A 25,895-nucleotide genomic window follows, 5' to 3' on the forward strand; every position below is an offset into this window, starting at 1 on the left:
TTTCTTTCTTTCTTTCTTTCTTTCTTTCTTTCTTTCTTTCTTTCTTTCTTTCATCCTGCTGTAAGCAATAAGTAGCAAAAGAAGCTGACCCTTTCCTTAGCCCTCAGCAAACTCCCAGGGAAGATCTTGAGAGCTAGGAAATGTCCAGGAGGCCGGCAGCAAAATGATAGAGATAAAAAGGAAGAAAAAGTCCCTTTTATCCCTGGTGTGCCGGGATCTGGATACTCTGTTCCTAGAGAACCAACTCTTTACAGGCAGAGCAACCAAACAGCAACCAGAAACCTCTTTATTTTGTGTCTTTAAAAATCAAAGATGCAATGGGTTAGGAAAAAATTGGAGACCACAGCAGATGCTGTAGAGGGCTTTCAAAGTATCCCGGTCAGCAGGGGAGGGATCGCTGAATCTCTCATCCACCTTTAGCTGTACTCCTACTCCTGGGGCTGGGGGCGGGGAGAGGGGACAGCCGCACCCTAGAAGGCAGGGGCTCCTGCCACATGGGCCTTGGGGGCTTGGGTGCATTTTCACGAAGGGAACGTGGAAAATATAGGCCTGTAGAGAGGACGGGTCCGCTGAAGCGACATTCCCTGTATTGCAGAAGTGACCAGCTGGATGTGGGGGACTACATCAAAGCAGTGAATGGGATCAACCTGGCCAAATTCCGCCATGATGAGATCATCAGCTTGCTGAAGAACGTCGGCGAAAGAGTGGTTCTTGAAGTCGAGTATGAGCTGCCGCCAGTCTGTAAGTAATCGCGACTCCGGGGCAGAACAGGGCCACGTTTTTGCCTAAAACAATGGGTTCTCCATTCTGCTCCCCTCCTTTGGCCAACATTGTCTCCGTACATGAATGACAGAGTGGGGTTTCTTGGTATTTAGAAATTATTTGAATTGATAAATGTGTAGCCCGCTCCGGAAGAATTAAAAAGAGCACGGATAACAATAAAATTATGTAGGATTTGTGTTTCATTAAGGTGATCTGTGTGCATCATATTTGCCATTTAAGCTACTTTCATGAACAGTCAACATATTTATAAGTTCTGTGCATTCATTTCCATCCAGGCTTTGTGTTTAGTGACCAGGGTTAGGAAAAGCATGTTTAATGTGTTTTATGTTGATTCTTCTATAGCAATGTTAATTTCTGAACCATGAAAATAGATTGGAAACTCATTATTATCCAGTAACAATAATAGTAATAGAACCACACATTTTCAGGACTTACTAAGTCTCCAGCACAATAAGAAACCTGACTTGCACGGATACCCTTAATCCTCATCATAAGGGGAGTCAGCATAGCCGTGCTGAACTTTGGGGTCTAATAGCCAGCCTTGAACCCCAGCTTCACCTTTAACTGCATGCCTTTGAGAAAGTTGCTAAGGCTTTCTGTGTCACAGTTCCCATATCTGGGTAATGGGCATAACACTCGTTCCTACCCATGGATCTGTCATGAGGATAAAGTGAGTTAGTGTTTGTAAAGCAATGAGAACAGTGTCTGATTTCATAAAAATAGAAATAAATAAATAAATAATAAATACATAAAAAGTAATAACAAATACACAAATCAATCAGTACTACAAGACAGGCATTGTTATTATTATTATTATTCTCATTTTACGGAGGCTTAAGTTAAGTATCTCTCCCAAATATATAGGCAGCCAAGTCATGATGTGAACCCAGGCTCCCTGACTCCAAAGTCCATACGTTTATTCACGGTGATATATATACATATGCTCTGTGTTACTGCCGTCCTGCATTTGAGCTGGGCTGTTCTAGCACCTTCTCTCCTGTTAATGTTACTAATACGAACGCTACCCTAAGAAAGCTCTTTGCTTTTCTCTCCCGGTGAGAACTCAAGTTGAATATTAATAACGGATAATAGCTCATTTGTTCAGCAGTATCTTCTTGAGCATTTGCTACAATGCAGCCTCCGCTCTGTACATTCTGATGGAGGAAGACAGATAACAAAACAGGATCACAATAGGAAGGAAACAAGATAGTATGATCGGCACTACAGAGTCGGGAGAAGGATTGGGAATGCTGGGAGGGGGGTGAGATTGCCATTTTGAATGGGGTGCTTAGGAACAGCGTCACTGAGAGAGAGAGACACTAACCAATGACTCAAAGGAGGTGAGAAACATAGCTGTGTGCATTTCTGAGGGAAGAGGACTGCAGAAAGAGGAACAGTCAGTGCTGAGATCCAAGGCAGAAATATATTGGGGTTGTCGTAGAAACGTTAAGCGTGACTGGGCTAGAGCAAAAGAAAGAAGAAAGAAGAAAACTTAGGCGAGGGGATCAGAAATATAAAGGATGGGGTGTATCTGTAGGTCACCGGGAGGACCTTAAGTTTTGCTCTGAGTGTTAGGGGAAGGCATTGTATGATTTGGGGCAAAGGAGGGTCCTGATCTGATGTCTATTTTCAAGGGCTTCCTCTGGCTGCTGTGTTGAGAAGACACTGCAGTGGCAATGGGAGACCCTGGGAGGCCAGTTGGGGGGCTGTTACAGTGGTCCAGGTGAGAGACGGAGGCAGAGGTAGGGAAAAAGCAGGTACATTCTTGATCACATTGAAGGTAGAGCTAACAGGATTTCTGGATAGATTTGATGTTGGTTGTGCAGAAATAGAGCAGTCAAGGACCACCTGAGATTTTAAGCCTGAGTAACGAGAAGCTGGGGTTGCCATTAGTTGGGGGTGGGCAAGAATGTGGGCAGAGCTGATTTGTGAGGAGAAGATCAGAAGTTCATTGTTTGAAATGTTACCGTGGAGGTGTCTACTTGACGTGCAGAAAGGCAATGTCAAGAAAAGAACTAGAGTTGGGGTTAGGAGTTTGGAAGGAAGATCTGAGCTGGAAATGTACATTTCGAGTAATGGGAACATAGAAGTATTTGAAGCTTTGGGACCAGATGAAAGCACTCGAGGATTGAGTATTATATGACCAATCATGAGTTTTTATTCTTAACATAAAATCCAACACCGAAAATGCAATGGTATTTTTATAATAAAATCCACTGAAGTCTGTGTTCAGAAACCTTGCTATACCATTTTTCATCTTCAGCAAGAATAAGCAGTAGAATCGAGCATTGAGAACTTAGACTATGTCACTGGTTAAATGTCAGTTTTCCCCTTTCTAGCTTTGTTATTTAAGTTCTCCTAGCCTTCCGTTTCTCACCTGTAAAATGGCTATCATAAATATAGGATTTTGATAGGAATTCAAGGCTGTTATCATGTATTTAGATCATCACCGTGCACTTAGCAAGCCTTAGTGCCTGTCAGCCATCATTACCATGATTAGCCATGATTACACTCAAGTACTGTTTTCTTGAACTTCAAAAGAGTCCATTTGTTTTGAAATCACTATCTCAGACCATCACCAAGGAGTTAAGAGAATCCAGATATCTAGAGCGAATGCTCTTTGATTAACCATTTTTATTCCATTGGGGATATAAAATATCAATAAAACACAACCTCTTCCTAAAAAGAATTCTTAGAATAGCTGTCCAGGGATAAGTCCAGGAATAGAGATTTGCCAAGTTAGGGGTTATCTAGAACTAGGAGTTTCAGAGGATTTGAAGGAGGTTCAGCAGGTCCACCAAGAAAAGGAACATTTTAGGCAGAGGGTACAGCAAGGAAGTAAGAACACAGAACGACACACTGGAGTTGCTGAAGCACAAAGGGAAAGCGAAGACCAGGAGGAGGACGAGACCAGCAAGATAAATGGGAACAAAATGGTGGAGGGCCTTGGAAGCCGTATTGGTGGAGCTTGGATACTAGCAGGTGGGCGATAAGGAGTCTTTAACGGCTTTGAAAGCCAAGGATCATCATCATCATATTTGAGTTTTTAGAATTATCATTTTAGGGAGCCAAATGGAGAATAGGTAAGAGGCTGTAAGTCCAAAGGGTGTTACAATTTTCCAAAAGTGAAGTGACATCCTGAATAAATACAGCTTTAGTAAAGTTAAAGTGGAGAGAGTAGGGATCAGACATATGCAGGGATTGAAAACCATCATAACTTGGTGATGATACCAGCTTGTCCTTCCTCATGCATGAAAGCTGATGAGAAAAGGGGAAAAGATATTTTAAAAAAAACAAAAGTGTGACTACAATGGTAGAAATCAGATGGAGGAGATGTATCCTCTGCGGATTATCTCTGTCTCTATTATATTTGGATAAATTAATAAGATCTTTGAGTTCAGGGAGGTTGAAGGGATTAATAAGCAGCCCCTTCCCTGAGCGCAGACAGCTAGCAGGAGCAGGCCACTGCCGGGAAAACCTGGGGAGAGAGCTGATTGCCAAGAGATAAGCCGCCGGAGGCCGAGACTGGAAGCTCTCTCAGGAATCTGCAATTTGAGGCTCAGCTACCCCCAGAGTCCAGAAGGAAGTGGAGGAAGGATACGCGTGTGCATGTGTCTGTGTGTATGTGATCTGACAGAGAAGAAATGGAAGTTGGACCTTGTGTAAACCACTTACCTGTTTTACATTCAGATTTTTTCTGAGAAAGGAATGGTGGACCTACATGAGCTCTGAAGTTCTTTTTGACTTAAAAATTATGTGGTGTTTTGTATTTAGAGGGGCTATTACCAATCCATATCTTAGGTATTTTTGTATTAAACTTGGTCTGGAGCAGTGCCTTCATATTTTATAGTGACAAACCCTTAAAGGGTTTTGAAATATTACATAATTGTCATTCATTTTTTTTAGTTGGCACTTAACATTCCTTATCATGAGCTTAAATAATTGGAGAGGATGTAGTTTCTGGCATAATATTTATATGTCTTTAAATGGTGTTTCCAGTCAGAACTTGGTGCTACACATTTGCTTCATTTATTTTATGGAATACGTCCACCACGGCATCTGACTGGCAAAGGCAGGCCTCACTGTTACACCATCAGCTAAATCAGACTAGCTTTCCCTCAGAAAAGGGACTTCTTTAATTCAAATAAACGTGTTAAAACATGTCCCTGAGGGGTGTCTGGGTGGCTCACTCGTTAAGTGTCTGTCTTCAGCTCAGGTCACAATCCCAGGGTCCTGGGATCGAGCCCTACATCGGGCTCCCTGCTCAGTGAGGAGCCTAGTTCTCCCTCTCCCACTCCCCCTGCTTGTGTTCCCTCTTTCGCTGTGTCTCTCTGGGTCAAATAAATAAATAAATAATCTTTAAAACAAACAAACAAAAAAACATGTCCCTGAGATGGCCTCCTTACTTCTCAATTCCAGTTCTAAGAGAGACAGGTAATTGATGATAACGATGATGAAGATGATGATGGGGAGCTGGGGAAGCCGTCTCAGGTCCCCTCCGTGTAGTTCATCCCAGAAATAGTGTGAGGAAGCAGAAGCTACCCAGGGAAAGCTCTTCCTCCACATATGACAATGGTGAAGGAAAAACAGGACAAGCCCAGCTACCTGAGCACCTTCTCAACCTTTTTTTACATCTCTTAACATCCTATTGCCCAAAGCAAGTCACACAGAAGGCCAACACAGTGAGATAATGAGGAGGCAAAGTATCCAACTTCTATCTGCTGTTGAGGTAGAGGTTGAGGAGGCGGGGAGTAGTATCTAATTTAGAAAAATCTTATCTGCCATAGTAAAATAATACAATTTCACAGATGGAAACAAGGGACAACAATACAACAATTTTTGCATGGCAAAATTCATTTCAATCTAACCCTTTTATGTACTGGATTTCATTCTTTGGGGAAGACCCTTACTTAGATTATATCGATATGTCCATATGTCCACATATGCAAATGTGAAGTAACGAATACAATTCATGTGGCAATATAGGGTGTCCAGCTACTGAATATGCAAACCCAGTCACCAAGATCTAGCCATGCAAACAAAAATTATGAAGACCAAATCTATTTCATGAAGTATATAAAAATATAATCAGGGGCGCCTGGGTGGCTCAGTGGGTTAAGCCGCTGCCTTCGGCTCGGGTCGTGATCTCAGGGTTTTGGGATCGAGTCCCGCATCGGGCTCTCTGCTCGGCAGGGAGCCTGCTTCCCTCTCTCTCTCTCTGCCTGCCTCTCCATCTACTTGTGATTTCTCTCTGTCAAATAAATAAATAAAATCTTTAAAAAAATAAATAAAAAATAAAAATATAAAAATATAATCAACATTCACATTTAGTTTTGTAAATGATGAACAGCAAGAGTGTGGATAATCTAAAGCTGTAGATAATCCTAAAAGTCTTTCTATTGACTCTAGATTTGATTGTAAGATTTTGTGGTCAGCAAGATTTAGCTCAAGCAAAATTTAAATTATGGTGTCTTTCATTCCCAAAACAGACACCCAGCCAACAAGGACAGGTGGTCCAGAATTAAAATTTGGTGGTATATAATTGAAAGTTGATTTAATGATTAAATGAAATAATATTTGTAAACCATGCTGCAAATTCTCTGGCACACAGTAGATGCTCATTAATTATTTCTCCCCACATCTTTTTGTCCTTTCTATTTGTTCCAGTAGAACAAAAAGATCATGTTCTTAACCAATTACTTCAAGTGGCTTATTGGGTCATGGAAATAAGAAAACATTTGGTTTGAACTCAATTTTTTTTTCATTTAATTAAAACTGTACCTCAACAGTTTTAGCTATTTGAAAGTAGTATTCCTAGCTGATTAAAATGAACTAAAATTCCCCTGATAGCAAGAATATGACATTTAATTAAATCAGCAGTATACCAAAACATTTGTTCAGCTGTAGGTTTATGTTGTTTTTCAGCAGATCCAAATTCATGTTGTACTTTATATCCCAGTCCGTTGTGTGCAGTTTTGTGAATTTGACTGTGTACTTTTCATAATCATGTTTATTCCTTTGAGGATTCAGAATTTCTGATAATTAAAAATAGTTGTAATTAATGCTAAATTAAAATCTGTAAATGGTAAGAAATGTTCTTTTAAAAGATGCAATTAAATTCTATCTATAGACTCTATACCTATATCTAGTCTATCCATATATTTCTAGTGGATACTTTTATTTTTTAAAGGTTTATTTATTTGAGAGAGAGAGAGAGAGCACACACATGGTGGTGGGGAGAGGCAGAGGGAGAAACCCTCAAGGAGGTTCCAGGCTGAGCGCCCAACCCAGCATGGGGTTCACTCCCACGACCCATGAGATCATGATCTGAGCTGAAACCAAGAGTTGGAGACCTAACTGACTAAGCCACCCAGGCTCCCCTTTTGTTGGTAGTTTCATGTAATAAACTTCTCAAGATCTAATAGCAATGTAAAAAGTGTGCCATTGATAATAAACACAGCATCAGATAATTAGTTATCGTTATACAAATTTAAGATTAGGATCCAAGACCATCAAATTCTACTATTTGCAGATTCTTTTGTCTTTCTGAATAAAAACATCCCTGTATTCATAATGATGAAATACTCATTTGTAGAAATTTGTTTTTTATTAATTCAGCAGTGGTGTGCCATATAACCAGAAATACTCACCACTTGCCTGAAAACAATCTCACAGAAGAATTTAGTTACTATACCTTCCTGCAACTTATACCCTGTGTTTACACCCTTATACTGTATACATTATTAATTAGATATATCAACTTGATCATGCAATTTTATTTTGTGAAATAGAAGCAATAAGCAGACAAACACAACATATGCCTGATGGTATTACATAAAATTAAGTTAATCTTTATTTTATTAGACAGCAGTAATATTCTGAATATACTTAAAATTTTTTTTTGCCTTCCAAGTTTGATTTGGGTTACCCTTGTTAATTGCTATGCTTCCATCATGTCAGGAAATCTACCTGCATCAGCATCATCTGTTAATGATAATTTGAGAGTAGCACTTTTAATTCCCGTATTAGCTGCAAAAATAAATATAAATACATTATTTCAAGTTTTACAAAATCAAAATTGGTTTTAAATTTTACGAAGGGGAAATAATTCTACTGAGTATATGAAGATCGTCTCTCTTGTTATATGAGTTTTAACATTGTGATTATTGTATGTTCTACCTACAAGCTGGCTACATAAGACAGAAGTAAGTACCCATGACTTTGACTCCACTTGGGCCTAAGCCTAAATCCCTTGTGCAGACTATTTTATGGTATTTGTGTGACACTCCAAGTATTTTTTCTAACATTGTCTTTGAAAAGAAATTATTGCCTCTTGATTACTCATAATAAAAATAATTTGCAACAGGATCTGTAGTGTCTTATGCCACATCAAAAAAATGGATGTGTTCTTATGACTTAAGACTTACATTTCTCTCTCTCTTCCTGGCATTCAGCTGTTCAAGGATCAAGTGTTATTTTCCGAACGGTGGAGGTCACATTACATAAAGAAGGCAATACCTTTGGTTTTGTAATACGAGGTAGGTGGTGGCTGGAAAATATGAATTATCTGATATTCTTAGAGGATTTGTCAATGAAATATTAGCAGTGAACTAGAAAGTCATCCAAACAACAACAACAGATGTTTCTAATGCATAAAGTCACCTTATAATATTTGCACCATTATTTTAAAAAATAAAACAATGAGTGGGAATCAAGGAATCCAAATAACCTAGATTTGTTTTCAGCCCATTAATACAGAGCAAGAAGTCACCGTTTGTAAACCTTATCAATTCATTCGTCCTACTGATTTAACCACATTTCAACATGTGTTTTGCTTTCCCTTTATACTTTTTTTACCTTCGAGTCCAAAACGTTGATGAATATGGCTTGATTTGATTTAATACACTAGGATTAAGCAACTTTATTTTCTCCTGAAATACATTTTGTTATTGTAGCTTTCTAAGAGTGGATTAAAGATAATCTAATCCCTGAGTACCTATGTGCATCAGCTTAATTTACATTATTATGGAATGACATTAATAATAAAGATTCCAAGTGACTCCAACTTGTCTATAAAATCATCAATTCTGAGCCGTAATTCTGGCTTTCAATATTTTATTTTTCTTATTAGCCGTTTCATACCTTAAAAACTGCAGATAAACATCTTGTAATTGCTAGTGTGACAATAAATTTCAATAGGGAACTATGTAGGCATCAAGGAATTTTTTTAACATTTCACATTTCTTGATTTTTTTTGTCTTTACCTATTGTATTTTATATTTCACCAGATCAAATTATTATCCAAATTATTAAAACATTGGTTAAAGTTAACTAAGCATCTTAATAAACATACATGCATCAAGGAATAAAAGAAATGTGTTCACTTATATAGACTTGTCTTAAATAACTAAGCTTTAAACATTAGATTCCATTCCGTGCCAGTTATCTAGCAAATCAATCATATATTTATTAAGGACTTGTCAGCATGTCAGCGTAAGCAGAGGGCCGAGTACTAGGGAGTCATAAGACAGCTCCCTATCTGCAGGGAATTATAATCCAGTGAATTTAAGACATAAGTTGATAAAGTACCCAAGTGAATGATAGAGAAAATGAAAAATGTGGAACTCACTGAGTGATTTAGACCAGCAATTATTACCTTTTTCTGACCAGCTCCTATTTTTAGATGCAGCGTTATACCTTCATCATTTACCTTTAACCATTCCCACATTGCCGCACAAAGGAACTAGAAGAATATAATAAAAAGTCAGTATAGAAGTAATTTTGGCTCAGAGGGTGGTAGATACAAATCCGTTTTTGCAATATAGGTATGATAGAATGACACACTTGAACTACATGCCTACAACCCTAATTATTGAAAAGCTGCAGTAAAAAATACTGCTGGTACAAATATTCATTACTAGTTGCTATATGGTTAATCAATAACAAATCAAATTGCTAATGAAAGAGCTAAAACAACAGTAATTTATCATTAGGAACAAAAAAAGAATGGAAGCATTTGAAATCTATAACCACCTCAAGACAACCGACAATATAATGTCAATAAAACGCCCATCCCACCATTTGCAAGAATTTCAAGTATCTGTACATAGATGAAGAATAAGCATTTTCTAGGATGAGCCTCGAATACTATCTGGTTCACCATAGGTGCTTAATAAATAAATGAATAAATACTTGAATGTGGCCTAGATTTGTGCAGATATAGACTTCTTAGTGTTACACTGATTTTAAAACCTTCGTAACAATGAATCAGTTTTAGTTTATGAAAACCACATTTTTGTAGGCTTTAAACACTCCCTTAGTACATCAGTTGAATGTAAAAGCTTGTGGAATTTTGTACAATTTTTCAGGAGAATCAAAGGAAGCATTTATATTTTCAGAATAGTTCGAGGCCCACCTGAAGGGTCAGACGTCTATGCTCAAAAGGTGGCCCCCTCCCCTCCCTTCAGAATCCTGATTCTTCCCCAAAAGACATACAGAATGAGAAAGTACTGTGGGTTGATGTTATCAAGGCAGAGAAGACATCATGGCATCAGTGGATTTTGAGCTAAACTTATTTCAGTGAGAACACCAGGACTTTCAGGAAGGAAGAGGACAGTATTAGGAGGACAGTATCACAGATGGAGGACCTTTATTCCGTATGGGTGAATTTCTTCTTCACCAGTTAGGATGGGTGTTAGAACAATAAAGCGGGCTTCTACCTGATGAATGGAATTGCATTTCTAATGCTATTTGTGAGAGGTTCTAAAACCTTGACTCCCCAAATAATAGAACCTTTCACCTATAGAATGAAAAATGATGTCTGGTCTGAAATTTGCAGAGTTAAATTTGAGTTAATGCCCTTGCCACCAAGCTACGGAAGACAGCTTGGAATAATAGGGAAAGCACACTGCCACTAAGTTCCTTTTCACTTTGGGCAAAGAAACTTTATCCGTCATTCTCAGCTAGAAAATTGTGGATAGGGTCTACTCGCCTAATACATGGAGCCCAATATTCAGATTTGGTCTGCGTTGTGGGCCTAGCATGGACATTTTTTTTTATTTTTAATTTTTTATAAACATATAATGTATTATTAGCCCCAGGGGTACAGGTCTGTGAATCGCCAGGTTTACACACTTCACAGCACTCACCATAGTACATACCCTCCCCAATGTCCATAACCCCACCACCCTCTCCCTAACCCCCTCCCCCTGGCCACCCTCAGTTTGTTTTGTGACATTAAGAGTCTCTTATGGTCTGTCTCCCTCCCGATCCCATCTTGTTTCATTTATTCTTTTCCTACCCCCCAACCCCCCCACGTTGCATCTCTGCTCCCTCATATCAAGGAGATCATACAGCATGGATATTTTTAAAAAGCATTCCAGACGAGTAACATGCAGCTAGAATTGAGAATACTACTGGTTTCTCAGTGGTCTCTGTTTTGCTTTGCAGCTCCAAATGTCTAGAACTAGGAGAATCATAAGCTAAATTTGGTTGTTATTTCAAATACTGATAAAATGCCACATATCAAGAAATTTAGAGCTATCTCACCCTTTGCCATGCATTCACTGTTAGGGATTTAAACGTAGACCAGATCAAAATTATGGGAAGTCTCGTACTGTCTTTGGCCCCCCATCCTTTTCTAAATCAGCATCCCTTCAGGAGAAAACAGATCTATCTTTTTACGATCACTTTGCCAAAGAGAAATTACATAATAGTATTTATATAAATGTGGGTAAGCATATGCTGTAATTTATTGTCATGATTTGCATTTTAAAAATGCTTTTCCGAGGAAGTTGTGAATTTCCTATTGTAAGTAAAGAGGAACTTTGAAAGAAGCCAATAAACTGAGGGAAAGAATGAGATACTGAAATGGAGCTCGTATCATTCAGCCAGACTGAATAAATCATTTGTAGCAGAAGTGAGCAGAAAGGAAGCACTTGCATTCATCAGGAGCAGTGAATGCCTTTTGATTTTTCTTTGGGGCTAGATTCTTTAAGTTGACCTCTCTACCTGTTCCAAGTTTGGGAAATGCCAGTCTTTTCTACCATGCAGAAAAGGGATGGAATATTCAATGGTTAATATTCATACTTTTCAGATACTGGCAAACCAGGGACCCCCAGGTGGGTAGCCAGGATGGTAATGTATAAAGAAACCAGGTCAGATGCAGAATAGTTAAGAAAGTGGAGATGTCCAGCCTAAAGAAGATGAGACTTTACAGGTGTATGATCACTGTTTCCTAATTTCAGAAAATGTTTCTTAGAGTAGAGAGCATCCATTTTTGTGTCACTGCTCTAAATAATAGAACAAGGACCAGGAGATGAAAGCTAAAGGAAGAAGTATCAGATGAATAATTAGAAAGAAGCTTCCAACACCACAATGTGTCCAAATGTAAAATGGGCTCTTCAAATCTAATAAGTAGGCCATCTGGGGGTTCTCAAGAAAAGGCTGGGGGAGCCCAGAGTATGGAAGTTTTACAAAGGGGTCCTGGATGTAGAAGAGAATTTATAATCAATTATCTTCCGTCTTGAAGTTTCTCTGTTTCCAAGAATTCTTAAGCAGAAATTGTCCTTATCCAGAGCTAAAATCTCCATATAAGCATTGCAGTTGTTTTGAAATAGTCTGTCAAATTTGCCCCCAATTTTTTGAACAGCCCAACTTTAATGGAACAGACTTCAGCCTCTTGAATTTTTTCTTTCTTGCTTTAGTTTTTGCTTCCTTTGTGTCAGGTTGTAGACCTACTCACCTGTGTCATAGCCCAGGTTCATCGGCCCCCAGGATAGCCACCTGCACTTTGCTCACAACTGGTTGTTCTCGTTAGGCTGGTACTCGCCAATAGTTCGTGCTCTTGTGACCCTAGTTGTTAAATATTTTCTGTATCCCCCCTGAATCCAGTCATATATTTATTGAGAGGCGGAGACATTGTGACTTCAAAAGCACATTCTATATAAAATGAAGATTTTTGGAAAAAATTTCCATGTTTCCCTCTGCACAGCAACAAAATGTACGTTAGTTCCATGCTGGCATTTTGTAAGTGATTCTTTTTAACAAAAACATTGTTAAGCTGTATTTTTCTTTCTTTCTTTCTTTCTTTCTTTTTTTTTTTTTTGCTAGGAGGAGCACATGATGATAGAAATAAATCTCGTCCAGTTGTAATAACATGCGTTCGTCCTGGAGGACCTGCTGACAGGTAAACTTTGTCTCTCTGTGTCGCTGTACAGATAGATTACACAAAGCTGGGGCAAGCAAATATGTTGGAACGTGAAAACTGAAATTGTTCGGGCTATGGAATCAGAAGAAAGAAGGTTTGACTCCAGACTCGACCCTTAATTACCCTATGTATTTGGCAAGTGACTTAATGGTTCTGAGCTCAGTTTCCTCCACTGTAAAATGTAGACACCAATACCTACCTTTTAAGGTCTTCAGGGTTTTGTTTTTTGGGTTTTTTTTAAGATTTTATTTATTTATTTGACAGAGAGAGATCACAGTAGACAGAGAGGCAGGCAGAGAGAGAGAGAGAGAGAGAGGGAAGCAGGCTCCCTGCTGAGCAGAGAGCCCGATGTGGGACTCAATCCCAGGACCCTGAGATCATGACCTGAGCCGAAGGCAGCGGCTTAACCCACTGAGCCACCCAGGTGCCCCTTGTTTTTGTTTTTTTAAGATTTTATTTATTTATTTGATAGAGCACAGCAAGAGTGGGTACACAAGCAGGGGGAGTGGGAGACGGAGAAGCAGGCTTCCCGCTGAGCAGGGAGCCTGACTCGGGACTCAATCCCAGGACCCTGGGATCATGACCTAAGCCAAAGGCAGACACTTTATGACTGAGCCACCCAGGCGCCCCTCAAGGTCTTCAAAGTTTTATCAAAGACTGCTTAGTGCCTTGCAGGGGACCTATCATGCAGTAGATACTTAATAAAAGGTGGCTGGTTTTTTTGGCAAGCGCTTTACATGCATCATCCCCAATTGCTAATCTCCTAACCCAAAAAGACGGGTGGTGGCATTTTGGTTGTTACTATTATCCACATTCTTATGACTGTTATTACCTTTTGATGACGATTATGTATGTCAGAATGGAAGGGACTTTTTTTTTTTAAGATTTTACTTATTTATTTGAGAGAGAGAGTACAAGCTGGGGAGAGGGGTGGAGGAGAAGCAGACTCCCCACTGAGCAGGGAACCCAATGTACTCTATCCCAGGACCCTGAGATCATGACCTGAGCAGAAGACAGCCGCTTAACCGACTGAGCCATCCAGGTGCCCCTGAAAGTGACTTTTAGTAAGAGGGAAGGAGGGTGGTCAGTGTCTAGAGCTATCTCTTTCTTACTGATTAGAATATTCGGAAGGGCTTCTCTTTCCTTTCACGTCATAAACTTCGGGGAGGGGTCCTAAGTAAACTCACAACTTAGCTGTCTCAGGAGATACTTGTCTTTGTATTAATTTCCCACAGCAAAAGTCAGTTCCATAAAGGCAGGAGACCACAACTCCTGCCGTTCAATACTGTTGAGGGGTTGGGATAAAAATCCCCTGATTACCCCAGACTTTGCACTATGTTTCAAACGAGGATACAGTTTTTAAACCTTCCCTTATGCAATAGAAACAGTAATGATACATACTATTTTTTGAGCACTTAACCATGTGCCAGGAAGTGTACTAAGTGCTTGGCAGACATTATTTTATTTCATCCTCACAGCTGCCTACGAAATGAAGTATTTTTTAATCCACACTTACAGGTGACAAAATTGAGGTATGGTATGCTTAAGTGACTTGGCAGCTAGCTTATACGTGGAAGAGCCAGGATAGGAATTCAGGTTTCTTTTCCTTCAAAACTCATGCGGTTAGCTTACTTTTCTAAAAAGTTTGTATTTAATATAAAATAAGAGATTACAAAGAGGTTGTTTTCTCTTGTCAATGATTTTTCTGGAAGTAAATAACATTTCCATTCCTTATTAACATTTAGGTTGGGGTTGACCAAAATGTCAGAAGCAGGCCACTAGTTTGTGAGCAATGTATAACCAACTTAATTTGGGATGAAATGGTATATAAAAATTTAAGATAAAAATTTCGAGTCAAAATTCTCGAGAGTTATCTAGGTGAAAGATATTTAAGACAATTTTATCCTTTCAAATCCTAAACTTGCAATCCCCCCATTTGGTTTTCTCATCTCCATGACCCTCCCTGAGGCAGGGAGGTTATGATCTAGGAGGCTCATGGGCTGTATTTTAGTGGTGTACCCTAATATCTGAGGCATCTTTTTCCAGTACCTTAGTGTCTGTGGTCACAGCAGAAAGAATAGTATTTCCCTCTCTCATAGGGAATATGAGACTGAGTCCATTTAATGGTTACCAAAATGGCCTGATAAATCAATAAGGAAATTTATAGACTAGGGAAATTTTTCACCAGTGCTCCCTGTCCCACTTGGGTTCACTGGTAACAAACTGAATGGAATCAGCAGTCTTTTCTGCTCACCTGGCTTTGGAAAACTAGGTAAATGCTACTAAAAAGTAGGATTTACCTAGTTTTCCAACGCCAGGCTCTAGCAAATGAATTTTGGATATTTTGGCAAAAACCTAGAAAAGGGAAGAAAACTGTGCATTTCATACTTTTGCACCCCAAGAGTTAAGTGTGGGTGACTTGGTGGTTGACTGATGGGTAGTCATTTCCTTATTACTGACACGCATATTGCAGCAATTTTCTGCTCAGGGCTACGGCTTTCCTCCCTTATGGTCACAACGATGCTTAAAAGGAAATGCAAATGGGATGGATGGTCAAACACATGAAAGAACCGCTTTAGCTAAGCGGCTGTTAATGCTAAACCACATTATGTTCCGCTAATGAAGACTGTTTCTCTGTTCTCCCTGCAGAGAGGGCACAATCAAACCTGGCGACAGGTTGCTCAGTGTGGATGGAATTCGGCTTCTCGGAACCACACATGCTGAAGCCATGAGTATTCTTAAACAGTGCGGACAAGAAGCAACACTGCTGATAGAATATGATGTCTCAGTGATGGGTATGTCCGAGTCCTGACGTGGGGCTCACTAAGCTCTAGGTCATGTCATTGTCCATCCCTGATAAACCACTCTGGATTAAGAATGGACTGTTCTGTGCTCCTGCAGCAGACAGATTTTCGTCAGTACTGTATCATTACTCTGTTGGGTTCAGGAAGAGGTGAGTGGTACTTTTCAGCGAGTTAGAGTTCTTGTGTCAATAGCTTCTGTAATAAGGTCCCATTCCGTCAGAGTGTTTCACTTAGCTATCAGTTCTGCTGTGTGGATTACCCTTTGGCAGCAAAGTATTTTCCCCGCCAAATCACAAAAATAGTATTATTAACGTAAGGGCTGGTATTTTGTCTTTTACTACCCGGAGACTGGGAAGAATGGGAGATTTCTCTCCTTCTTGGAACTTCACAGTGTGAAGCTCCCTAAGCAGAATCAGTGGAAATTACCAAGCACCTTATCATTAGATTTAGGAACAGAAAAAGAAAAGGGGACATATGGAATCATTGATTAAAATCAATGAGAATCATTGATTCAAGTACAAATACTGTTGAGTGTAGTATTTTTTTTTTTAATAGAGCTGACACAATGTAGCATTCATTTCAGGTGTACACATGGTGATTTGACAAGCTTGTGTGTGATGCTATGCCCACCACAACTGTAGCTACCATCCGTCCCCACGCAGCACTATTACAGTACCTTTGATTATATCCCCTCTGCTGCGCCTTTCAATCCCATGACATGTTCATTCCGTAACTAGAAACCTCCATCTCCCACTCCCCTTCACCTGTTTTGCCCATCCCCCCACCCTTTTCCCCTCTGGTAACCATCAGTTTGTTCTCTGTATTTATAGGCCTCATTCTGCCTTTTGTTTGTTTATTCATTTGTTTGATTTTTTTAAGATTCCACATATGAATGAAATCATACAGTATTTGCCTTGTCTGACTCACTTCATGTAGCAGAATGCCCACTAGGTCCATCCATGTTGTCTCAACTGGCACTGTCTCATCCTTTTTTATGGCTGCATCAGATGACATACCTTCCTAATCTATTCATCTGTCTGTGGACACTTAGGTTGATTCTGTATCTTAGCTATTGAAAATAATGCCATAAACATAAAGGTTCATGTATCTTATCAAGTTAGTGTTTTTGTCTTCTTTAGGTAAAAACCCAATCGTGGAATTATTGGAACATAGGGTATTGCAATTTTTAATTGTTTGAAGAACCCCCATCCCATACTGAAGCATCATTTTACATTCCCACCCACAGTGCATGAGGGTTCCTTCTCTTCCACATCCTCACCAATTGGTGATTAGTGATGTCGAGCATCTTCTCATGTGTCTCATGTGTCTGTTTGTATCTGAATGTCTTTTGTGGAAAAATGTCTATTCAGTTCTTCTGCCCATTTTTAGTGGGATTATTTGGTTTTTCAGTGTTGAATTATAGAAGTTCTTTATACATTTCAGATATTAACCTTTATCAGATGTACCATTTGCAGATCTTCTCCCATTTACTAGGTAGCCTTTTTGTTTTGTTGATAGTTTCCTTCGCTGTGTAAAAGCTTTTTACTTTGATGTAGTCCCAACAGTTTATTTTTGCTTTTCTTTCCCTCACCTTAGGAGACATATCTAGCAAAATGTAGTGTACTGTTCTTTCTTTCAATAATGCTTCCAATGGAAATGAATTCTATTTCTACCCTCACAACTATGGTAAAACTTGGAAGAGATTCTCATCTGGCTTTTAAATGTTACGAGAAAGCCAAAGTTTTGTGTAATTTTAACTAAGGCAGGAAAAGTGATAAAATAATGAATTGGAACTTGAAATTGAATCACGTTCTAAGTACTTCTTGCAATTATCAGACATAATTATCTGACTGGATTTTACCAGGAAGTGTTATACTGGCGAAGTGTATTGGAGGAAAAGAGACTTACTCTGTAACTGCAAACTCCTTTTTTACCCACCTCTGTATGATTCATGGAGAACAGTGTTGCTTGGAAGTCTTAATATATCTACTGGCCTGAAATGTTTTAATGAGGTATGAAGCTTCTGAAAAGACTTAAAGTATGAGGGGTGCCTGGGTGGCTCCCTGGGTTAGGCCTCTGCCTTCAGCTCAGGTCATGATCTCAGGGTCCTGGGAATTGCTCAGCAGGGAGCCTGCTTCCTCCTCTCTCTCTGCCTGCCTCTCTGCCTACTTGTGATCTCTCTCTGTCAAATAAATAAATAAAATCTTTAAAAAAAATTTTAAAGTATGAGATTTAAGGAGTTTTTAGCAGAATAAACTGAATGGTGTGCCCTTGACATGGAAAATTCAGAAATAAGTGAACTTTCCTCCCTCATCTATCTTCTCTTGTATCCTCTCCCTCCTTCTTTTCTATTTCTTTCTCTTTTGTTACATAGTTTTGAATGGGATTCGGAGTTAGGTGACTTGAGCCCTGTTTTTCACTCCACTGATTTCTAGCTGTTGATTTGGACCGTGTTACTTATTTCCCTGTGCCTTTGTTATCTCATTGGTCAAATGGGGACTAGCGATGCCTATGTTAAAGGTAATGGAGTTAAAATAAAATTATCCAGTAAAATATATTTTAAATGATGGTACAATATATTATTAACATTAAAAATTCAAACAGATGTTTAATATATCTAATCATTCATTCAGTCCACCAATATTTATTGAGCTAAGTGGCGGGTAACAAAAATACAGGAGTTCTGTAAACAGATTTGGTCCCTGCGTGTTATGAAGCCTCCAGTAGATGGGGAGGACAGACAGTAAGCAAGAACTTGATCAAACTTATACCCATGATATGGGATCATTACCTGCTATAAAGGGGATGAACTGGATTCTGTGATAGGGAATAAAGGAAAGGACAGGGGAGAGTTCAGAAGCCAGTAGGGTGGTCAGTGGAAAGGTGACGTGTGGACTAAAACCTGAAAGCTTAAAAGGAACCAGCTCCCAAACTGAAGGAAACAATATGTCTATAGGGCCTGAGCACTCTACCTCAAAGAGGCAAGCACTCTCGCATGGGGATGGATACCACTTCAGAGGAAATTCCTCCATGTTCCATTATTACCAGCATCAGTAGGGGAAGAGGTGACCCATCTGTCTGCCTTCACCCCAGTTCATTTGTTCTGAATGATGTTTGACAGTTTCCACACCTCAGAGTTCTCAAATAGCCCCAAACATAGGGGAAAGTGGGCCATCAGGAAGGAAACACATTAAGAGGTTGCTAAATATAAGAGTTGCTCAATATAAGATCAGTATACAAAAATCAGTTGTATTTCTTTGTATCAGCCAAAAACAGAAAGTTAAAATTTTAGGAGACCGTTTATAATAGCAATAGAAAGGAATAAATATAAAAAAGTTGTGTGTGCCCATTATATAAATATATAGATACAGGCATATACATTTAAAAAATACTTCAATGAAGACCTATGTAACATTATTGAATGGGAAGTCTTAATATCTAAGAGATGTCATTTCTCTCAAATGCATCCATAAATTCAATTCTACCCAAAATCTTAAAAGGATCTTTGGGAGGACCTTACTAAGCTATTTCTAAAATGTACTTTGAGTAAGAAAGGGAGGGGGAAGGCCAAAATGTTTTTGAAACAATAGGAAAGCAGAAAAACTTGTTCTACCCAATATCAAGACTCATTCTAAAATGATGCTGTTAAGTCTGTGTAATATCAGCCATAGGATAATAAAGAGATCAGTGGAAGAGAATGGAATACCTACAAACAAACCACTGTGGATACAGAAACAGAGGTATCATCTTACATCTGTGGGGAAAGCTTGAACTAGTCAGTGTGTGATGCTGGGTCAACTAGCCACATGGGGAAATTTCAGTTAAATTCGTACTTCGTAACCCACTCAAAAATAAATGCTGTGTTTGCAGAACCATTTCCCAATGAAGTGCTATTACAAATAACTGGAATGAATATCCTTTTACCCAAATCTTTTTTTGTCTGTATTTCTGATTTCATTAGAGTATGTAGTTCTTATTTAGATATTCATTCTAAATTGTCCTCCAGAAAATGTATACTATTTTATATTACTACCAGCAATGTTTTAAGTGTACCTATCTCACCAGAGCTTGTCAATATTAGAAATTATCACTTTTACTCCCTCTGATTTGTTAAGTGAAAATTGCATTTATATTTTAATTTACTCTTAAAATTTTCTAGTACAAATATTTTTTCATATGAACACTAGCCAATTTCATTTTTTATTGTATGCTTTTGCCTTTATTCACTCCCTATTGGATATGCTCTTAATTTTATATTGGTTTGTGTAAACTAAATATTAAGGACATTCATCCTTATCAGTTTTTTTAAAAACTTTGTCAGTAGTTTCCCATTTTTAACATATTGAAGTGTTTTTTCTTTATTAACTTTTTTCTTAGAATTTAAATATTATTTTTTTCTAAACAGTTACCTAATATCCCAATCACTTAATGAAAGATCTGTCACATATCCCCTATTTTTTAATTTTTTTAATCATACATTTAATTATTAAATTTACTAACCTCTACATCTGGGCTAGTTGTTCTGATCTCTGTATCTAGTTTCACACCAGAATTCAGGATCAGACTTTTAAACTGAAGTTAGAGCATATGAGCTCTTGTTACCATATCAAAGGACACACATTTATATTTGGAAAAAATATTTATATATATACTACATCTGTTATATTATTCTAAGTTTTGTTAGCTTTATGTAGTACATGAGCAAACATTGATTTGGGTTATTCCTTTTTTTTTTTTTCAATTTCTTTTTAAATTCTTTTTTCTCTCTTTTCTTCTTTTTCGCCTCTCTTGTACCCACTTGCTTACTGTCTCTCAACTTCTCTCCTCTTTTCTTCCTTTATTTCATCCTCTGTTCTTCCTCCTTTCCTTTCCAGCCACCCAGTTCTTTTTAATATTCTGCTCTCAGTTTCTCTATTCTAATTGTCTTACCTGATGTTTGTCTTTCTTGCTCTTTCCCATTCCTGTTCTCCTAATTGGGTTACAATAGTGTTGAGTATCCACAAGGTCAAATGATTGAGAATGACAGTTTGAGAAAAGAGAAGTAAAAATGGTGCCTTACAATATGGGATACTTTAAATTATAATTGCCCATCAGATATTAATGGAAGCTTTTTCTAACAAAAAACACATTTCCCTTTTTTGGTAATACTTTTTCTTTTATAACTTTTGTAACTTTTCTTCCTCAAAAGGAATGAAATGAGTTCTTATACAACACAGCCTATTTACTCTAAGAGGCCCAATTAGCATTTCAAACTCTTTGTAAGTCAATTGCCATTAAAAAATAGTTTACCACCCTATTTTTTGTGAAAAAAATCTAACATTCATAGACTTAATATTTGATAAACCAAGAAAAATTAGTTTTATCAAATTTTTAACAGGATATGAGCAGAAAAGGATTTTTTTAATGGGAAAATAAAACAAAGACACTGATATTTTCTTTATTGAATATAAGTATTAAACATGTTTTATAATGCTTGAGACTCTAGGTCAGGTACTGGCCTAAAGATTATCAATTCTTTTTATACATAATATATTCCTCAAATCCTAAGGGAAAATGTGTTGAGGTAGGCATTAGATTATATCGACTCCTATTTTGTACTTTTGCCAATCTCCCTTGAAGTTAGACTCAATGACTTCATTTCTTTGTATTGTGTTTTCCTTCTATAAAATAAGAATAATGATATTTACCCTATTCAGCTCATTAAGATACTAAAGTCCTCAATAATTAAGCATTTAAAACAAAAAGACATTCATTTTTTAAAGGAAACTAGGAACAAGGAGCTATTTAGAAATACAAAAGAAATAAATTTATGAAAGAATATATAAAACTCAAAGTTTATAGGCCTCCATTCAGTTACCTTCCTATCACTCTTAGATAAAGCTAAATAGATGCCAAAAAATGCAACAGAAAACTTGAGGGCTTAAACTGGGAAAATGAAGAGCAGTAGTTCAACAGTATACGAGGATACCATCAAGTACAAATAACAGAAACCCAGTATAACCTAGCATCAGGAGGGAATTTATTTGCCTGCAAAAGTCAGAAGTCCGTGGTGTATCCTAGCTTCAAATACAAGTTCAGTAATGTCATAGGCCTCTGTCTCTCTAGTAGGACTCTCCTTGTCTTGTGATAAGATGGCCCCAGCAGCCACAAGTATCCATTACCTTGAACGTTGATGAGGTCAGAGAAAGAAATGAGATTGGATCACCCCTAGAGGATTCTTAGTGACTTAGCTTGAAGCAAAAGCTGACCATTATACGAGTCACTATATCCAGAGATATAATACACTCTTTGCTCTTTTGGTAAGGGAGGCAGGAATGTTTGGTAAACAGCCCCAACAGAATGAGACAGAAAAATGGCACTTCCCCAGAGCAGATAGTATTGACTTGATGAGAGTAATAGATGCCCTTTTGAGACCATATTTTAATGGTAAACATTATATTCCCACTAACATGAGTTATATTTTCTCTAATGTGAGAGTTTCCTTTCCTTCACAACCTCACTAGCACTTGGTATTCTCAGTCTGATTCATGCTAACTCTTCTGATGGATGTGTAACGGTACCCCACTTTAATGTACATTGCCTAAGTGAATAACCATGTGGAGTGCCTTTTCATTTGCCAGTGGGACATACTTGTTGCATTGGTTTTACTTTTAGTACTTTTATTTATTCATATACTATTAAAAATATGACACAGTGTATCTTAGATGAGTGTATCTATAATCGTCAATATATTGATCTAATTTATACATTATTAAATGTACACAAATTATTTCTAAGTAAGTTGTGTGTGTGTGTGTGTGAGTGCGCATGCGTGTGCATACAACCATAAATCTCTACCTTGGAATCAGATATATTTTTCAGCAAATCTCAGAATATAAATGTTGGCGAATTCAGTAACCTATTTGGAAAAGGGTTGCAACTCTAGATTTTATTAATCAAAGTGAAGTTAGTCTGTGTTAAAATTTTAAGGAAAGTGTATTGAGATAAGGAAGACTGTGAGAAGGAAATTAAGAGTTCAATTTTGGATGTGTTATGTTTCAGATGTCTATCATCTAAGTGATGTGTAGAGTATGCAGTTGCGTATTTAAGCCTGGATTTTACTGCAGAAGTTAGCGTAGGTGATATGAATTGTTTTTTAAGATTATTTATTTATTTATTTGACAGAGAGAGACAGCGAGAGAGGGAACATAAGCAGGGGAAGTGGGAGAGGGAGAAACAGGCTTCCCACCAAGGAGAGACCCTGATGCAAGACTTGATTCCAGGACCCTGGTATCATGACCTGAGCCAAAGGCAGACGCTTAATGACTGAGCCACCCAGGTGCCTGGTGATATAAATTACTGAGTCAACAGCACAGAGATGGATCTTAAAACCATGAGGCACCATAAGGAAGTGAGAGAGAGAAGAGAGGACTGAGCTCTGGGGCTCTCCAAAAGTGACAAGTCACAGGTCAGAAGGATAAAGTGGAACCTATGGAGTAAGTTGAGAAGGAGCATCCAGTGGAAGAGATGGAGAACCAAAGCAAAGTGCTGAGTCGCAGAGGACAGATTTTTCCTTTGCAGAATGGTGGTAATTATACTATCAAACTCACAAGTTGCTATGAGAAGCAAGAGAATCAATACATACTCGGCATTTGACACAAAATATGTGCTCAGTAAACATGAACTACTTGTTTAAAATATTTGTAGGGAAAAGCATCCCCCTTTATTATTGTAGAAGTGTATTACCAAACAACTGGGTCTGGGAGTTCTGCTACTGGAAACCAAGTAACATAAAATACACGGAGAATAAGAACATCTGAAAACAATGACTTCATTAAGTCAAACAAACTTTTAAGTCAAACAAACTTGGTTGGGTCTTGGCTCTCTGTTGACCTTGGACATGTTACTGAGCCTCTCCAAACTTCAACCTTCCTATCTCTAAACCAGGGATGATAATAGGACTTCTACAGTGGTTTGATGGAAAGATTGAGTGAATGCATATAAAATGCTTACCATCACTAAACTAAAGTGTTACTGAATTCTGGGAAATTAAAGTTAACTATTTCCATGCTCCACTTCCCTAAAATGAACTCAGGTCTTCCATTATTACCTTGAATTAAGAAGTAGCTGAAGCTTTATTCTGGACAATACTGAGTCACTGATAAAAAGAGTATTTGAGACATTTGTGTCCTGGATAATTTTATTTTCTAAAATTCATCAAAACACTTACTTTGCTTAAAACTTTGCTAAAAATATTTCTAAAATATGTTTCTGGTAATGTATTTAATATTAAAGATACTTGAATCTTTGGGAGAGAGGAACACACAGTTATCTCAAGACCATTGTTCTGAACAATTTAATCTTCAGATCAGTGCAGAGTCAAGAGGTTTAGAAGATTATACCAAATCTGTACTAAAATAGCTTATTCAGGCTTTTTTAAAATTTTAAGATCCTCTAATAATTATTTATTTTATAACTTTCCTCTTTCTTCCATGGGAAGTCCTGTGGAGAGCCATCAGTTAATATGGATTTCCTGTTGACCGTATTAAACAAGGCTCACTGTAGTATAATTTAAGTAAGATTTCTTACTAAGAAACAGTATCAGAATCATTTTAGTAGATATCAAATGTAACCAACAAGTTATTATCATTGATACTAAGATGGAAAAGGTACTAAAATGTTTTCTCAAATACTGTGCATTTTTCTTTTTTTTTTTTTTTTAAGATTTTATTTATTTATTTGACAGAGATCACAAGTAGGCAGAGCAGCAGGCAGAGAGAGAGACCGGGGAAGCAGTCTACTTGCTTCCGAGCAGAGAGCCTGATGTGGGGCTCAGTCCCAGGACCCTGAGATCATGACCTGAGCCGAAGGCAGAGGCTTAACCCCCTGAGCCACCCAGGCACCCCTCTACTGTTGTTTCTAATATCTACTATTCCCATGCATAGACCTTTCAAAAATATACTCTCTCTATATAAATATACCTAAGTCAACTCCACCTCTTTCCCTGATCCTACTCTGATTTAGTTCACCTAGTTTCTCTCATTTTCTCTCCCTTTTGAACCCCACTAGTACTTTTTTGGCAACTTGTGAGGGATTTACATTTTGTCTTGCCTTAGCTACCTGTGAGTTTTTCTGTTGTGCTTCTGGGTTCTGTAGACTCCTTGGGAACACTGACTGAATCATCTTCTTTGCTTATTTCTTTATCTCACATGGAGACTCTAGACATACATAGGAGGCTCTTAATGATAACGGCAGATTGAACAATGCAATCACCTATAGATTAGCTGTTCTTATGACTAATCACCATTAAGTGGATGTGTATAGAATATAGCGAAATATCGATGCTTATGTGGTAGGTCTAAAATGAAGTTACTTCATGACATCTTCTTACATTGCAGAATGACATTATGAATCTTTAAATCACAAAACCCTCTTAATCTGCCTGTGGGTATTTTTTTGTGTTCCTGTAAGCCTCTGACTCTCCTCTTAACAATTTCTCTGCTCAGCTTCAAACCTTTCCTTTTATTTACCTGGACTAAGCCAGCATGCAAAACCAAGGATGCCAAGAAAAATATTATCCTTTCATTGGAAATGCCCAAGTGTATTATATGTTTGCCCAGATGTATGGATAGTCCTTAGTAGTTTTCAAGTAACTATTTCAGTAGGGATCGATTTGTACATTACAAATCTTCAGAAAAGATGACTAACCCTTTTGCAATCAAAGTGTTGGTTTATTGGTGTTGTCACGACTGGATCTTGGCTATGCTTTGCATTTCATTTTTTCAGAATATCAAGATTTAGATATAACACTTCTACCAGCGACTTCTGAGTCACAGGTACCAAGAGGAAATTGGCTACTATTTGTACATTCTAGTCCGTTTCTTCCGGATGATCTTGATATACTGGAAACTGAGTTTTTCAAGGGCTCCTAGAAGTATTTATAACATACATGCTTTGTGGGAGACCAGCATAACCTCGACTTCATAGACAATTTCAGAAAGAGTTTTCTACACAAAAATGTCTAATCTTCAAATGGCAACAGCCATTTATTTGGAATGTTATTTTTCTAAGATAGAAGGTAGATTTCCTTATAACATTTTTACCTAAAAATTAATTTTTCA

The 25,895-nt window shown here is 37.9% G+C and overlaps 1 protein-coding gene across 5 annotated transcripts in view; it reads left to right on the forward strand.

Annotated features, from left to right (window-relative positions):
• Window positions 1–25,895, forward strand: part of GRIP1 (glutamate receptor interacting protein 1) — a 672,623-nt gene that overhangs the window by 523,343 nt on the left and 123,385 nt on the right. For all 5 annotated transcript variants that reach the window (XM_059402529.1, XM_059402524.1, XM_059402527.1 and 2 more), the window contains 4 exons: window positions 596–741; window positions 8,238–8,321; window positions 12,895–12,970; window positions 15,641–15,786. In XM_059402529.1, the coding sequence (XP_059258512.1) occupies window positions 596–741; window positions 8,238–8,321; window positions 12,895–12,970; window positions 15,641–15,786 (452 nt within the window). The remainder of the gene's footprint in view (window positions 1–595; window positions 742–8,237; window positions 8,322–12,894; window positions 12,971–15,640; window positions 15,787–25,895) is intronic.

The sequence above is a fragment of the Mustela nigripes genome, chromosome 6 (assembly GCF_022355385.1).
Source record: "Mustela nigripes isolate SB6536 chromosome 6, MUSNIG.SB6536, whole genome shotgun sequence".
In the NCBI taxonomy this organism is placed as follows: domain Eukaryota; kingdom Metazoa; phylum Chordata; class Mammalia; order Carnivora; family Mustelidae; genus Mustela; species Mustela nigripes.